This window comes from Podarcis tiliguerta (assembly GCF_965153285.1).
Source record: "Podarcis tiliguerta genome assembly, chromosome: 12".
In the NCBI taxonomy this organism is placed as follows: Eukaryota; Metazoa; Chordata; class Lepidosauria; order Squamata; family Lacertidae; genus Podarcis; species Podarcis tiliguerta.
In genome coordinates this window covers 36,997,872-37,016,017 of record NC_139545.1, presented here as the reverse complement: position 1 = coordinate 37,016,017, position 18,146 = coordinate 36,997,872, and the positions used below count along the sequence as shown (strand labels likewise).

The following is an 18,146-nucleotide window of genomic DNA, read 5'->3' as shown; positions in this document are numbered from 1 at the left end:
AACCTTGCCATGAATTAAAAGCACACAACCCCAGCATTATCCCCTCTTAGGTCTGTTGTTAGCCATTCCCCTCCTTTTACAGAAACACCTCTTTGCCCTCTCAACTCCTCCATTTTAAAAGAGCTAAATGACAAAGCTCGGATTTGAAATCCTCTCCCCTCCCATATTCCTTTTCAAAGATGGTCATACATAATTGGCACCCCACGTATCTTTCCGTACAGGTGGGTGTCCTGCTTTGGTAACAAGGAGTTGTTTGCGCAACTTTTATTTTAATGGTAGAACAGCGATCCTCATTGCAGAAGCGGAAGAAAAGCCGTTGTAGCAGCCGACACAAAACACAGTCTTCTATAGGGCAAACTAGACATGGTTCAAAGCAAATAACATGCTGCTGTGTCATTAAAAGAATGTTACTAGCAAGTGCAAGTGAGGGCAGGTTTTTGCAGGGACTGCGGGTGTAACAGCTTTCTCCTCTGCAGCCCTTATATGCCATAGGAAAGAAGCTCCCTTTGGTATCAGCGATAACCTCCCTCCTAGTTCTAAGCCCTAGGAGGATTGTCTTTAGCTGCAGCAGGGGAGCAAACGGGTAATCTTCTCCCTCATGCATAGAACCCAATGAAAATTGTCATCCTGCACCTAAAATTAATAGTTTATTTTAAAAAATAAATAAATGCAAGTTCTGTGCTTAGTTCCATGTCTACTTTGACCCTATGCACCAGCCATTTCAGAACTGAAACACTTGCCAATTGATCAACCATTCACAGCAAACTCTTAGGCAATTAGCAGTGTAACTGATGCATTTCTAAGTGGCTTGATGGATTGTTGTTCATATCTAAAAGTGAATGAAGAGGTCAAAGTCTTCCTATAATTAAATCTATTCACTTTAATATATTTATAGACCACCTTTTAGGGTTAAGCCTCTCAAGGCAGTTTTCAACATGTTAACAACCATCTATATACAGTAGCTGCAAATCATGAAATGGTGAAAAATGAAGTGTGTGATATGACCTCACAGCCTTTATAGGTCAGCAACTCCCTTTCTCTCTCTCCCACCATGCATCTAATAGTGAGGGGTCAGGAAAGGTGTAGAGAGAAGACATTTATTTTAAATGTTAATAAAATTTTCTGATCCGTGGTAAGCTCTATTTATACCATTTTGCTGACACAGAGGACAGAGTGAATTTGAATGAATTGGTGTTCTGGCCTATCCAGTTTTGGATATTTCAAGCTCTCTCTCTCTCTCTCTCTCTCTCTCTCTTTAAGAAACCTGATTTAAAACATCTGAAACTCTTGTCAGATTATTCAAAAGTGAAACGGGTAGAAAGCCACTTACCCCCAGTTGCCACAGTAATTTCACGTAGGAAATGGCCATAAAATGGAAAATCGAACGATAGATTCACTCTCTGCAAGGAACAACACCAGAAAAGAAAATCAATAATGTAAGGAATAGTAGAGACCCCATTCACTTTAAACCCATTCACTGCTGCTTTTGCCTTAGGGTTTTTTTTTACAGTAGCCTTATGCCATCCTCAATTTGGAATCAAAAGTGGAAACAATTCTGCACACCAGATAAAGCTTGGAAACTTATATATGTAGCATGTTGGGAACCCTGAGTGCCAAAAGTTCTAAATCACGCATATAGAGAACCTCCCACATCAGAAGCCCTGATCAACACAGAGGGGCAGGAGAAGCTGAATGGCTTTAGGGGTTGGGCTAAATGCAGAGCCCCTTTCACTGCATTTTGGACCACGTACTATGCCTGAAGAGGGCTTGTCTTGTCAGTAAACCCCACCGACACACATAGGAAGGAGCTGTAATTGTATCTGCAATGGACACTGTCATTACCTAGCCTGTGTGCTGCCACCAGCATGGCTGCTAAATTGTGCCGAGGAAGAAGAAGAAGAGGAGTTTGGATTTGATATCACGCTTTATCACTACCTGAAGGAGTCTCAAAGTGGCTAACATTCTCCTTTCCCTTCCTCCCCCACAACAAACACTCTGTGAGGTGAGTGGGGCTGAGAGACTTCAGAGAAGTGTGACTGGCCCAAGGTCACCCAGCAGCTGCATGTGGAGGAGCAGAGGCGCGAACCCGGTTCACCAGATTACGATACTACCGCTCTTATTAACCACTTCACCACACTGGCTCTCAAGGAAAGCAGTGAAAAGGCTGCCAAGAAGAGCTCACAGGAAGGAAAAGCAGCAGGGGGCAGCTCTTCAGAAGCCGAGCTTTGCACACAGTTCTGGTGCCAGTATCCTATGCCAGGCACAAAGGCCCACTTTGCAGCCATGCTCTCTCTCTTTCTGCTGGTATGTTGTATTCTTCTTGGGAAAGAGCACAAGGGGGCCATTCTCTTCAACTGCAGCACAGAAGCAGCAGCCTTTTGCCACTATATCTCCAGGCTTCATAATTTGCTATTAATATATCCCAAACTGGCCTAGATTCTAACTGGGAGAAGAACTCAGAAGCTTTTCCCTTCCTACGAGTCTCCAACTCATGCTCAGCTGCACTGCTTACCTTGTTGCCACTGCTGCAACACTGGCGGCAGGAGAAGGAAGGAAGGAAGGAAGGAAGGAAGGAAGGAAGGAAGGAAGGTTCTCCCACTGGTGCTGCTATGATAGCAAGTCAGGTGCCAGGAGCACTGGGAAATATAGTTTCTCATTGAAAGCCTTTCTCTTGGGCCTCCTATGGCAGCAAATCAGTTGTACTTGTAAATATACTTTTCTCATGGCTCCCAATGGATGGTTGAAGATTTATGGGTGGGTGAGCAAAAGAGGTTTGAGAGAGCAATGGGTGCAAGGTGTTCAGCAGCTCCTGAGTGCTGTGGGTAAGAGATTTCATTATACTTCAACTGGCTAAATTTGACTTCATTAGACTTGTGGTGGGGGCAACAGTCTGGGTTAGCTCACCATGCACACTGGTGGCATTAAAGTTAAAAATGAAATTAAAAAAACCTGGCAGCACCTGTCAAATATCTGGGAAGTGATGCTGTTGTTTTGCAAATTTCAAATAAAAATAATCTTCATTTCCAGATAACATTGGAATAGCACAAAAAGGGGTAACAGGACAGAGCGGAAGGGCTGTAGCTCAGTGGCAGAGAATGCACCCAGTTCCCAATTCAATCCCTGGCATCTCCAGGTAGGGTTGGGAGATCCTGAGTCTGAAATCCTGGACAGCTGTCGCAAGTAAATATAGACAACACAGTGTAGGGCTCAAGGGACCAATAATCTGACTCAGTATAAGACAGCTCCTCTGCTTCTTCCAAATAACGTTGCACATTCCATTCACTGCAAGCAATTGGCCAAGTTTAAAAATCTTTCAAAAAATTTTTTTTCTAACTAATCTTATGTCTGTCTCATTTTAACTTTCATATTACCTCAGATTTAATTGGTTTTCCCCATCTCTCCAGAAAGGATTAGTTTCTCCATCTATCAGGTATTTTTAATGACTTATTTGGTATGAAATTAATCATTGAATATTTACAGCAGCTTCAAATTAGATTTCTTGTTCTTTTTCATTAGAAGCCAGAATTTGAAAGGGTTTATTTACACATATCTTGTTTAGAACGGGAAGAACTAATTCCATTTTATAAACAGATCATCCCAAGGAGCGGGTTGCAGGAGGAACTTCCAAGATACAAGATTTATACTAATTGAAATATATTCTCCAATCTGGTTATTTTATACCTTTTCACTACTTATCAGTATTTAACAAGTAACATGGAATATTACCATTGGAAAAGCCAATTTGGGGGCTTATCTGGTCCCAGAGCAGTCTCGGTAGGATTAAAGCAAAATAAAAAGTGATGTAAATCATGTCAAGATTTGTGGCAAAGTGGGCAGAAAAAAGGAAAATAAGATATGAATCCATGTTACTGGCAGTACAGCACTTCACTTTACACCTTTAGCAAGCAATTCTGCTGGTCAGTAGGTATTCTGACCATATTTAATGTACAATCCTATGGAGTTTTTTTTGGGGGGGTCCTCTGGTGGAGGAAGCAAACAAAAGGTGGATTCCTTCCTTCCTTCCTTCCTTCCTTCCTTCCTTCCTTCCTTCCTTCCCTCCCAGTGTTGTGTGTTCCAGTTAGAGTGTCAGACTAGGACCTGGGAGACCAGAGTTCTAGTCCCACTCAACCATGAAACTCACTAGGTGACCTTGGGCCAGTCACGGTTCCTCAGCCAAATCTACCTCACATGGCAGGGAGAAGAGAAAGAATTATGTATGAAACCTTGAGCTCCTTGGAGTATAGGTGGGATATAAAATGAACAAACAATTTCCCTCCCACTGGTCCCAATAAGCATGCCAGCTCCAGGGCTGCTGTAGTTTCCCTTTTCCTATTCCTGAAGCACACACTCATTTTCTCTTACTGCTGTCATTGCTGAAGGTGGATCAGCAATGGCGGCAGCCCTTCTACCACGGTGTTGGGAAGGTTTCTAGCTACTGACCTCCAAGTGCGGGCCACTTTTTGTGACCATGGAGAGGGCATCTAACAGCCTACAATCCATTTTCCCCATCATAGAGTTGCTCCCTTTGATTTTGCTTTAGTCATTTCCTTTCCCTACTAATCACACTTTTCCCAGTTTTATTTCATCCAGTGGTTTCCAGTAGCAGCTGGTGCAGTGCGGCAAAGTTCCCAACACTGCCATTGCTACAGTTTACCTGGATGGGTCTGGGGCAGGGAGGGCAGTGAGACCAGGACTGTGTGGGCACAGCAGTGCGGGTGCCAGACTGACCCTGCCAGTGTGTCTACACAGTCCTAACCTTGCTGTCACCCAGCTCCTTGCTGGTAATCTGTAGCAATGCCATTGTCAAACAGCAGCTGTATGGCATTGCCACACAACACCAGTCATTACCACTGGTGTGCAAAATCCAGATCCATGGATCTGCTCCTCTCCCAGCTTGATTGCTGACAATGTTTCCTACAATACAGCCTGAAATTACCGGTAGTTAGAGGAAGAATAACACTCAAAGTGAGCTATTACTAGAATAAGATATAGTCACGACTCCACACACTTTTCATATAGCAGTTGGGGGGGGGGAGACTACATGGGCTTATATGCACTGCAATTCTAAGCATGTTTACTCAGAAGTAAACCTTGCCGAGTTAAATTGAGTTGACTTTGCAAAAAGCCAACTCAGGATCACAGCCTAAATTAGCGTGGAACATGGTTCCTTGAAAACCGCTCTTCACATATTCAGGTTTAATTTGATAGCTTCAGTTGGGGGGTGGGGATGGCCAAAATTCAAAATGTTGGGGAAAGCTCAACTGCTCTTTTTAAAGTTCAGTTATAAAAAGTCTCCATGGACATCCTCAGATCTCTTTCCTTACTTACCAGCAAAAATAAAGCCAAGATTTTCACTTCAATGCTCTTCACTTTATCTTTCTGTTTTTTCCTTCCTTATTATAGTCCACTTATTCTGTTCTGCTATGAAGTCCCAGAACACACACTCTTGATATCTCTTAGATCTTTCAGCTGCCCTTCAAAGTTTACTTCTTCTGCAAGGCCTTCTTTAAACCCTACATTTCTTTACTTCTGCTCTCTGACTTACAAGGACCTGTGTGTTCCAGTATATCCTACAGAGATATATGAGTACTGTAACTATTTTCAAAAGGAGAGTAGGGATTGTTCTTTCACCCCAGCATGCCTCACTACAACCTGATGCCTTTTTTTTTTTTTTGCCACAGGCACAATTTAAACCAGTTGTGAGTGCAATCCTATGCTTATTTACTTGAAGTATGTATGCCCTTTTATTTTCTCAAAGCAATGTGCATAGGATTGTAGTCTATGTCTACAAAACACATTTCCCTTCTTTCCTAAGACTGTTATAAGCTGCAGATGCAACCTATATCGTCATACCCACCGACATCATGCCTTCATTTGGACATGATAATAAGCCACAGTTTATAATGAGCCATAGTTACTGGAAAAAAATACTCACCCTCCCCTTTCTCTGGCTCAACCACAAAGAGACTGGAAGCAACAACTTCTTCATTTCAGCAAGCTGTAGTTTATCACCACATTGGAACTGCAGTTAGTTTAAACTACAGTTTATTGAAACAAACCAGGATCAGAAACCATGTTTTGCTTTTGACATGTTTCAGTAAACCACAGTTCAAACTAAAAACACTTCAGTCCAATTCAGATGTAATGGCAAATTATTATTAGCTTGCAATCAGATGCTTGCAATCAGTGGCGGAGAATATGCCCACGCTGCTAAGGAGGGCGCGCTCCCGAGGGGGGGGGCACAGAGGGTGCCCTCCCAGGTGCGGGATGGCCGCTCAGGTGCCTGGAGCAGCGCACACGCCCTGCAGCCAGGGGAGGAGCGAGCCACCCATGGCGGACATTCAGCACACTGCCTGCCCACAACTCCCAAGCCTCCTCCAAGCTGTCAAAACAAAGGAGGAAGGGGGGAATGCCGCTGGCAAAGTGGCGCAGCTGCCCCCTTACCCCGACAGCTCAGGGTAGGCTTGGGAGTCGCGGGTGAGCAGCACGCCGTATGTCACCCCCCTCAGTGAGGGCACCCAGGGTGGTCCGCCCCCACCGCTCCCCCTTCCTATGCCCCTGCTTCCAAACTCTTTCTGCCAGCTGTGCCAGAATAGAGGGGGTGTGCTGTAGCCCAAGGCCCAAGCAGGCTCTGTTAATAACTTTGAACTGTGGTTTGGTGTTACGTTTGAACTGGGTCTCTCTCCCCGACGACTCCAGATTTGTTGCTGATTAGTTTAAGAATCCCGCATGAATAAGGGTTCTGGTAAGACTGAAAACTTTCTCAGCCCTTCGTGCCATTTCAGTTTGTCCTAATATAGGCATTGTGCTACAGTACCTGTGCTTCTGTATATTTATATGCCTCCTGCGTAGTTTCACAAGGGCACAAACTAATCCAAATACTTGGGTAACCGCAACTATTTTTTGAGATTAGATCCTCTTATGGCAACTCCCTCTCTTCCCCTTCCCTGTCCAACCTTGAACAAAAAAGCAGATTCTTTATTAGTAGAAAGAAGGACAGTTTTTGCTTTGCTCTCCTAAACATCACACACATAGATCACGTTTTGCCTATAAAGCCTTGTTGTCTTGTGCTTTTTAATTCTGCCTCAAGTGTACTGAATCATAAAGGTCTCTGTATCTCACTAACTGAACTTGTTCCAATAAAACAGATAATCCTACAGTACCTTCATTGCACCTCTCATCCTCTGAGGCAGGCAAGGTGGCAAAACAAACAAACAAAACCAGAATACAAAATAACAAAGTTTCCCATGGGAAAATATATTTAAAAATCCCGAATTCAGCAAGAATGGAACATTTATAGATAGCTTATTGCAAATGTATTTTTTAAAAGTGGAATTTGCATGGATTTTTTTCTGGTCATCATTTCAGAAAACAATTTTCTAACTCATTAATATCCTAGATTCAGTTTAGTTTAGGAGATTAAGCATCATTCACGTTTTCCTATATTAATTCAGCCTTCTCAATTTAGAAAGCATCTGATGAATGAGTGTTTAACAAATTTAGACCCCCTTTTCCTTATAAACTATAAGGAATAAGCCTTAAGAAGCCATTTTTATTTTTATCACTTAATCTTTGCATGATGCAAAAATTGTCATTTACTGGCTAATGATGGAGATTCATCTCTTTACAAGGGCAGAGAAGACATTTCAGGCAAGCTCTGAACAAGACAGCCCTTAGATTTTTTAACACTCTAACAGTTTTATGATTCCTGCCCCCCCGCCCCACTTTCTCCAAATTTATTATCTTGGGAAGTTGGAAGAAAGCATAAAAAAGTGAAGTGGTGTCAAGTCCAACTAGAAACCACATTTTTCTTCTTGCACCTGCAGGTACAAGATTAAAATCTTGATTTAACCATAATCAGTATACCGGAATTTCTTCTTTTTCTTTTTAGTTTGAATGGAAGGATTTGCTAAGCGACATGCTTGTACGCTGAGTGGATTGCCAAGGTGACATTAAGCGCATATCTGATTGCACAGCCTCTTACTGGGAAAGAGTCACATTAATTGTGTGAGGAAGCTTGGATCCAACATCCGTTTGGAGAGTTTGGCATTATAAAACTATTACTCTAGGAATGCATGGCTACAAGACCATTCATGCAAAGGTGCTGAGATGCAAATAGGGGATCGAATTATACACATCAAGTGGATAACAATTGGATGTGATAGATTACTAACCAATTTCTTGGCAATTCATACCATGAAAATATTGAAAAGGGGAGGGAAGTGACTCTTGTGTTGCCTTTTGCTTGCAAGATTCTCAAATGGCAGAATTGTGTCCGATGTTCTCCTGAGTTTGAATTCCTGCCTAGGCAACCGTCTCTTAAAATTGTCACCAAGAATTTTTAAAGCAACACATGTGGCTGTGAGCTTGATGATAAACACACACAGCTTCTTCATGAGTATATACTGGTTTCTTCAAAAGCCACAAGTCAACACCACAATGGCCGTGTTCTACCTCCACTGTCTGAGGCAGTATGCCTCTGAAAACCAGTTGTTGGAAATCACATATGGGGAGAACACTGTTACATTCAGGTCCTGCTTGTGAGAATAGGAAACTCGGCTTGATGGGTCAATGGCCTGATCCAGCAGGGCCTTATGTTCTTAGTAGAGGACAGGTATGCCTCCTACCAAGTCCTTGTCCCATCTGTTTCCATAGCCCCCCATATCTGCTGGCCTTTGCCTCTATTTCCAAAGGGACACATGAAGATCACGCCAAAGGTCTATGTAGCCCAGCATCTTGCTCATCACAGAGGCCAATCAGATGCGTATGGGAAGCTCACAAGCAGAACAGGAGAGCAACAGCTCCCTCCCACTGCCATTCCCCTTCTCTTGTCAATGCTCATGCTCCAGGCACCATTTCAAAAGATGCTGCATATGAAATTAATCTAAAATAAGTCACCATGTGAAAGCAAATTGGATATTAGCAGGGCCAGTGTTCTCCCCCCCCCCCCTTTTCTTTGGATGGAGACGTACAGGGCTACTCGTGTGAGAAAAACACTACTAACCAAAGCGGTCAGCAGTTCCAATTCCCAGCAACTTAATTGGACAGCTACAACAATCAATGGCCTTTTAATTTACAGCTAAAGAGTTAATATAATTACTAATGTTTCTCATTAAAATGAGGAAAACAAACACATTTATACCATCCTCACGCAACGCTAAGCCAAGCCATGGCTTAGTGCCAACAAGCAAACATGCAGGCTCATGTAAAGAAGATCACGAGTGCTCAAATCCTCTGATCGTGAGTCAGAACAGCACCTCTGTATTCATACAAGCTTTTGGCTGCATCAGCAAACTCCAATATAATATACGCCATAATTTATGTCCCTATAATCTCTCACTTCAACAGAACGAATTCTTTATGCATATGTATTATATACCGATGAGTCACAACAGCACTCTCAGATTGTGCCTGTTAATTCACAAGTTCTTGTGGTACTCCCTCATCCTCATCACATTGGTTTCTTATTTTTAGGCTGCTCGAGCTCATGTTTAGCTTTACAGTCCTCACAAAGGCCTTCAAAGATGCAAATCATTGGAACAATCCTTGCAACTTAATTGTTCCCACAACTCATCTGAATTCAGTATTATTTAACTTTGGGTCAAGTATGCTGGGCTGCATGGTTTTGGCTTGGAAAAGAGAGGCAGGCCTACAAAAATGGTTGCAATTCCTTTGACGAAAACGTCACTGCTTTTTCATCTTGCTCTTGTCTCTTTCCCAATTCGCTTTCCAAGAGTGCTCAAGAAAAGATGTGTTGCCAGAATAGCCATACCATTAAGCATCCTTATTTGTAGCAGAGTTTGCTTTTTATTAAACACCCAACCATGTCTAGAAATCTCATATAACTGATACTGTGCTGTATTAGGTCCATTCTTAACTCAGGAAACTGCCAGACTCCAGCATTTCCACTTTGCTCCATCCATTTATTAGCTATTCTTTTCAGTTTGGCTGGAAAAAGAGAGCTTCTATAAATTATGTTGTGTCAGTCTAAATCTGGAGGGTTTATTACCTCCCTCTCCTCTTGAATCCTACAGAGATTCTCTTCCATCTACTGCTCTTCTCTCAGCCTGTCACCTGGTTGGTGAGTTTATTGGTCCTGGGAAATGATATGACACAACCCAATGGAGAGCAGAATTCTAACTCCCTTATTTCTTTTCCGCTCGTCCTCTGAACTGCAAATACTTTCTTCTGCATTTTTAAGACTTCATGAACTATCCCTTAAAGCTATTTACTTTGACTCCTCGCCCCCCCCCCCCCGCCCCCGGTGTCAGAATTCCATCCGATTGGTCTTCAGACCAATAGAGCAAAAATCCATTCCATCACACGACAATGGAGTTGTCATTTTTGCTATGGAATTTACATCCCCTTTAAGGTCAGTACTGATTCTTTTCTTCCAGGAGCTTCCAGTGCTCAGGTCAGCTGTGGGAATACCATTTTGGAAGTCTTACAGCATCCAATTATACTTGTAAGGTAGCGGCTTAGTTTAGCATTCTGGCTACAAGGAGTGCGTGATCAGAATTAACCAACACAGATCTTTGATGTGGAAATGGAATTATACCTGCCACCTCTGTTATCATTTGACAAGAATCAACAGCTGAAAAACAACAATATTTTGACAAGGATCTAATAGTTCTCAGAAACTCAGGTACCACGGCTCCTCATACAAATCTAAAGGGTAAATACAGGGCTGCTACATTTTAGTTCTAAATATGGCAGTTAAGCTAGTCAATTTGTAAGATAATTCGCCTGTCAAGTGAACTCGATGGCAAAAACAGCCACTGACTTGAATGACACCAAGATTACATATATTTTCCCTCCCAAGACATTTTATAATACTGCTGCAGGTCTGTTGAGAGATTTAATGCTCATTGACACTGGAGTAAGGTTTTCTGAGGGAAATATAATCCTACAGGCACATAGTCAGGGCATCTTAAAGTAATGTGGGGAAACCCACAAAAAACCCCACCATAGAACCAGTTACAGATCTGAGCTATAGGTTCAGAGGTGAACACCCTGGACTAACAATTATTCTACACACATTATAGTGTGTTTATGCCAGAGGTAAAACAAAAAACAATAACCAACCACCAAGTGGGGATATATCTTTTTAAAAAAGAAGAAGGCCATTTCAACTTTAGAAATCCCACAACCGTTAAAAGCAAAAAGCTTGATAATCATTAAATCCTTTGCAAGCCACCAAATCTATTTTGCCTGTAAACTAGCCTTCTTCCCTGGCACAATATCACAACTGTTATGGTTACGATTATGATTTCGCATATTGAAAAATAATTCCCAGCCCCTCAATCCATTCTGGTAAAGCAATGATCAAGCAATGCTGTCACCTCTAATGTAATATAGGGACCTAAGAAGAGATCAGGCCAATTGTCCAGTTTCCCTTTTTTCACAGCTGCCAGCCAGATGCCAATGGGAGGCCTGCAGACAGGGCCTGAGGACAACAACATTCTCCTCTTGTGGTTTCCAGTAACTGTATTCAGAAGTAGACTGCTTCTGACAGTGGAGGGGGAGAACACAGCCAGCCATTGCAGGTTTGAGTCTTCCCATTTCTTTCAACGGCCTGCTGTGTATCACGGAGGGAGCCAAGATGTCAACAACAACATAAGATTAAATAGCAATGCATATCAAATGCCTTACTGCAGCTTGCCGGTGTGTGTTGGAGAGGATCCCATGAATTTTCACTTTATCTTTCTCCATTTTGTCAATGTTCACCCACAGATCTCGGCTGGTAGCATCAAATGGGCCATATGTCCTTGAAGTATAATAATTGTGATCCATATCCTCCTGTAAGAAGAAAAAAAAGCCAAACGTAGATTTAAAACGACTCAATTTCCAGAGGGTTTTTTTTTAAAAAAAAACTGTTTATAAATGCAAGATTTATTCATTTCCTGCAGAAACTGGTAAAGTTTTATTTCCTTGTCCTATAAATTAAGGTGACTGAAGAAAAAAGAGGAAAAAACCAACACATTTTATTATGTGCAGTGGCGTAGCGTGGGTTGTCAGCACCCGGGGCAAGGCAAGTAATTTGCGCCCCCTAACCCGGGGCAATGCAAGTAATTTGCACCCCCCCCCTGCACTGTCCCTCCCCCAGATAGTCCCTCGCTCTCCCTCCGCACCGCACTGCACGCCTGGCACCCTCCCCTCCACAGTGGGCGGCTTGGATCGGATTCGCACAGCCAGCACTGCAGTGAGAGAGAGAGAGTGAGCCAGGTAGGGGCAGAGAGCTGCGAGTGTGAGCGCGCAGTGGCATGGCGTGGGTTTTCTGAGCTTGCACAGAGTGCTTTTCCTCCCTATGGGCAGAGCCAGCTTGCTCCTAAATACCTGAGCTCTATAGTTAGAGACTCACCATTTCCCCAGTTGGCTTGGCCCCCAATTTCTCTTACTATAGAATTTGGGGCTGGTGGTGGAGGAAATCATTATTCTTCCCCCTTGCTACCCCCCCCCCCAAGCATAAGAGAGGGACTCCCAAGAAGGTGAAGCAGGATTTCACTCCAGGGTATCTCGGAAGCCCAGACCCCCGATCTCTCCCATCGCCGCTGGAGGGGTCATGGAGGCACTGAGCCCGGGAGGCGGGCAGCCAGCCAGGGCGCACGCACCTACCCAACCTCGCTGCGCCCAGGCGCGCTGCTCTCTCCAACTTTCCTCCCTGCCGGGCCAGTGGCTCCGCCTCCACCTCTTCCTTTGCCTCTTTGAGCAAGCGATTAGCAGGCTCGGATTGGATCCTGCGGCAGGCAGGCGGCGCCTCCACCTCCTCCTCCCGGCTTTGCTGCTCCTCTACCTCCTCCTCCTCCACCTCCTCCTCCCTGCTGCTGCAGCTGCTGCGCGGCTCTTTTCCCTCCCGCTTCCTCGAGGGGGGCCGGCCAAACGGAGACGACGATCCCTCCCCCCAACCAAGCCTCGATTGCTTGTCCCTTCCCTCTGGACTTGCGCCCCCCCCAAATGTTGCGCCCGGTGCGGCTCGCACCCCTGGCACCCCCCACGCTACGCCACTGATTATGTGAATACTAAAACAGGAAAGCAGAGCATCAACTCAGCTTGTGATAAATCTCATTTTACAAATGCAATTTTTGCATCCTAAGATCTCAGACAAGCAACTGCTGCAAATGCAGAAATAATTCTGCCCTCTGATGCAGCAATGGCCAATAAACGTTTTGGCAACAGCTTCCACAAGTACCATATTTTTTGCTCTATAAGACTCACTTTTCCCCTCCTAAAAAGTAAGGGGAAATGTGTGTGCGTCTTACGGAGCGAATGCAGGCTGCGCAGCTATCCCAGAAGCCAGAACAGCAAAAGGGATTGCTGCTTTCACTGCGCAGCGATCCCTCTTGCTGTTCTGTCTTCTGAGATTCAGAATATTTTTTTTCTTGTTTTCCTCCTCCAAAAACTAGGTGCGTCTTGTGGTCTGGTGCATCTTATAGAGCGAAAAATACGGTAGCTTCATGTGTTACTGCTCAAGCTTTTTTGCAGTGGCCCTGAAGCTCCTGTCTGACATGCCATCTCCTCTCCTCCTGTAGCCTTGGGGAGGGGTGGTGCTCTGAGTGTTGGCCAGGAACCCAGACCACATGCATGTGGAGCTCCAGTCTAGGACAGGAATGTCCAGCTCCATTGGCTCTTCAGGTGACTGGCATTTGGAGATCTGCTGGGGGGGGGTCCTGCTTCTCCTCCAGGGAGACCCCTGGTACAGCTGACCCCTAGTTTGCTGGGGTGTGGGGTGGGGGACAAAAGTGTAATTCATATTTCCATTTATTAAGCCAGGATGTGATTATCTGAAAACAGTCACACACATGTGGTACTTTCATATATTTATTCAGCACAGTAAGGTAAAGATAAAGGGACTCCTGACCATTAGGTCTGGTCACTGACGACTCTGGGGTTGCAGCGCTCATCTCGCTTTATTGGCCGAGGGAGCAGGCGTACAGCTTCCGGGTCATGTGGCCAGCATGACTAAGCCGCTTCTGGCAAACCGGAGCAGTGCACGGAAACGCCATTTACCTTCCCGCCGGAGTGGTACCTATTTATCTACTTGCACTTCATGCTTTCGAACTGCTAGGTTGGCAGGAGCAGGGACCAAGCAATGGGAGCTCACCCTGTTACGGGGATTTGATCCGCCAACCTTCTGATTGGCAAGCCCAAGAGGCTCTGTGGTTTGACCCACAGCACCACCCGTGTCACAGTACAGCACAGTAGTTTCTAGTAATCAATGGCTTTTAAATAAATTTCCTCTCTTTGCATTCTCTAAATATTTTTAAAAAGCAGCTTTGTGGTTTGTTGCTAAAAGCTGAAACTGGAGGCAAATGAAAGCAAAAATGGAGATCTGGTTCATGTGGAGCCAAAAGGAAAAAGCCACTTAATCTCATCGAAATTAGTTAATCATTTCATAGATGCAAAACTGCAATGCTATATGCAGAACAAATCACCAACATTCTCAGAACTGGTGTGATTCATCTGACTGATACTATCACAAGCAAAAAAGATTGCTTACTAGCTCTTTTGACAGGCACCATCTAACTGATATGCCTCTGATTTTTGCATCCCATCCCATCACTCATCTCATACCAAAGGTAGAAGGTATAATCCATTTTTATCTGAGGCCAATGGAAATGACAATGGAGACTCATGCAAGTTCATGCACAGCTATGCGAATCCACAGCACTAAACTCCCCTATGTAGTATTTCATATTCGCAAACTTGATAGCTTGATAATGAGATTTTTGAAGCTTTTCAAGGACTTAACTCTAGCATATACATCTCAAGAGACGCAGATAATAAATTTTGCTTATGTGGGGGAAAACACTTGTAATTTATTAGTGACCATTATGAAACATTGGTGCCCACTGTTTGAAAATCAATACTGCTTTACCCTTCAGATATGGGTTTTTTTAAAAAAATATATCACACTGAAAAGTCGCTTGCTTGGGCTGTGTGGGCCTCTATTGCACAGCTGAGACATGTTGTTCACCGTGTGCCCACTCTGAGCAGCTTCTGATCTTACATCATCCTTAGACATCAGATGAATGCACAACTTGTGGCTCATCGAGCTGAGGTCTCTTCCTTGGCTTTGACTTTGCAATCCCACACAAAGTCTCTACACATGGATAGCAGATCGTTAGTTGAGCAGATCTGCACAATTTCTCTTGGCTGCTCAGGAGACAGTCATGGCCAAGAGTGCACCTCTTTTTGGATAGATCAGATTTGGCCACAGTCATACATGCCTTACCTTCATCCAGATTGGACTACTCATGTAATGCATGAGATGCCTTTAAGATTGTTCAGAAAATTCAGCTGGTGTAAAATGCAGCTGCCATAACACTGAGTGAAACCAGAAAGACAGAACTTAAAATTCTGATACAAAACTCCTTGTATTGGTTGCTGATCCACTTCCAAATCCAATCCAAAGGTCAAATCCATGGGGCTTTTGCGAATATAAGTGCTCTTGGTTGGTGGATTTAATTTGGACCAAGTCATATGTTTTAAAATGATTTTGGGTTTGTTTGGTTTTTTTTAAAAAAATCTTACCCACCTTGAACATGACCAGCAGGAGATACAATCCCTTTTAAAAAATAAACTTGTCACATCGCTGCTGTAAAGTCCAAAGGGAAACTTGGGCAGAAAATATGGGGAAAGTTTTGTTATGCTTGTACTTGTTTGCTTTTTCACATCTGCACATCCAGGTGACTACAGATTCTGTAACACTGCTATGTGCCAGGCAAGTGCAACTAGCCTGAATCCATGCCAGGGATGTTAGCATTATTGCTCTGATAGACAACTTGTGCTCCTGCTTCTAAGATGAAGAGCCTTGGGGCCATTATCACACTACATTCCCTGATAGTTCCACTTAAGAAGCTTATAGAAGAGCAATCAGAAGATGTGCAATGTTATTACTTGGGAACAGTCAGAAATGTGCCTTGGGGACACATGGGTTTGGTTAATTCCACAAAGTTTACTGCACATACGTTTGAGATATGTATCCAACACAGTTCAGAAGTTACATAGACAGAACGCAGACAGCAACATGAAAAAGGCACTTAGCAAAGGCTTGCTTTGATCCCTAAACTAGTAAAAATGTTAAGAGGAAACTTGTTTTTTAAATACATTAAATGCTTTCTTGAAAAAACAGCAAAGTAATAAAAACAAGGAACATGTAAGGAATCGTGGATCTTAGGAATAGACAGAACCAGGAGAGTTAGGTTCATCCAGACTTCCTTTTGCGCCATGATTTGCAACACAGGTCCAGGGTTCAAAAGCTCTGTGTAAGAGCTGCTTTTTTTGTCCTGGCACTTTACCCAGGAAAACCCATGTTTTATTGCTGAATCGGAGCAAATGGCAATCAGGTTTTTCGTGGATCACTGTTTGTTCCGATTCAGCAGTACACCGTGAGTTTCCCCAGGTAAAACACGGGAACAAATAAAAAACTGCTCAGACATTGAGCTTTAAAGAGCGGGTCTATGCCTGGAAAGTGTAGCATAACAGGAAGTCCAGATCAGTCCATGACAGAGATGGTAATTTTACCTTTGGTGCTGCCATGGCAGTCCACCAGAAGAAGGAGCCATTGTCCTGCAATCCATTGAGTACCACAAATGCAGCTGGCTAGAACAAAGTTATTCAGTTTGCTGGTTCAATGGTTGCCAGGCCTGTTCATATTTTTATAAACAAATAAATAAAAGGAGGGGTAAGTGGGATTTCATTTGGCCCTGTATATCCTCAGACTTTATCCTGACTCCCGAGTCTGAGCAACTTGCCCGTAGAGAGGAGGTCAAGTTGCTTCAGATTCTTGTTCATCAACATATCTGTCTCTCCATGCTAATGTCTCTCCTGCTTTACTGGCTTGCCTACTCAATGATCACCAGGGTTGACTGTTCCTCCAAGACAACCAGCTGTGACACCATCCCAAGCAGCTTCACAGAAGCAGAACATGTTTTTTCTGAATCCTTGTTTTTTTAAAAAAAGCTGCAGTTATGGTTAAGAATTGTTAAGAGATCCAAGATCCCACCTGAGCATTGTAAAAATGACACCAAGCATTCTTCAAACAGTGGAAGCTAAGCAAAACAAAGGCTAACTAATCTCTAAAGCAACTCATGTCCGTCTGTATATGTTATGTACTGAAGTTCTCACCCTGGGCCAGCAGGGGGATACTGTAGATAGTTTTCACTCAGGTCCACATATGCAAATAAGGAATTGAAAGTGACGTTCAGTGATTGGATAGTTACAGAAAGTTGTTACTGTTGCCTTGTAGTTGAGCTCTATATAAGTAGGTTGGCTGAACCCTTCAACTCAGTTCTGCTCTGGCCTGTGAATAAACAAGAGCTGTTTGAAGAATCGCTGTGTTGTCTGATATGTTCACCCACAACTTAACAGTATAAAGTCTAGTTTCACCCCTTATTATAAAACCAAACAAACAACTCTAGAGGGAAATCAACAGACACCTACTTCTTCCTTTGATTGGGTTACCCACAATCCTGCATTAATTGTCTTTTATCTTGTATTTTATTCTGTGAACTGCCCTGAGACCTTATGATGAAGGGCAGTATATAATTTTAATTAATAAATAAAATAAATAAATCATAATTAATCATATTGAGTGCCCGTGGATTGTAGTAAAAGAAATGTACAGCTGTTACCTACCTTTTAAAAATTAAGGAATCAGAAATTATTCCATATATAAGCTTTAGAACTCACAACTGCAGTGTGCAGGATGCAGACATTAAGTTAAATGCACTCTTGAAATGGGACCTCAATCCATGCTTTTCTTTTAACAACCAGCAAATCAAATATTTAATTATAGCCTCTAGCTCAACAATCTAGGTTGCGTGTATAATAGCTGATAAACAGCTACTCAAGAACAATCAGAGTCAGTTCCAATTAATATATCATTAGAGCCAAAGGAATGAGAACTGCTTAATAAATGTAAAAGAAGAAGCTTCATTTCTGACACTTCCACAAGAAATAAATTCTGAACACCTAACATTTTAAGTAAGGGGGGGGGACCATATGAAGGAAAGGGGAATGAACATTGGCTCTTAAAATATTTTGTTTGTGTATCTTGATGCTTTACTTGATGCTTCCAGAACATATTTAAGGGCAGCCCCACATACAGAGAATTACCGTATTTTTCGCCCTATAGGATGCACTTT

At 43.2% G+C, this 18,146-nt stretch overlaps 1 protein-coding gene across 2 annotated transcripts in view; it reads right to left on the bottom strand.

Moving 5' to 3' along the window:
* Positions 1 to 18,146, bottom strand: part of PLXDC2 (plexin domain containing 2) — a 226,760-nt gene that overhangs the window by 85,370 nt on the left and 123,244 nt on the right. For both annotated transcript variants that reach the window (XR_014503673.1, XM_083406568.1), the window contains 2 exons: positions 11,653 to 11,799; positions 1,331 to 1,400 (listed from right to left, as the gene is read on the bottom strand). Coding sequence is in view for 1 of the 2 variants with exons in the window: in XM_083406568.1 (XP_083262694.1) it covers positions 1,331 to 1,400; positions 11,653 to 11,799 (217 nt within the window). In the remaining variant the exon portion in view is untranslated. The remainder of the gene's footprint in view (positions 1 to 1,330; positions 1,401 to 11,652; positions 11,800 to 18,146) is intronic.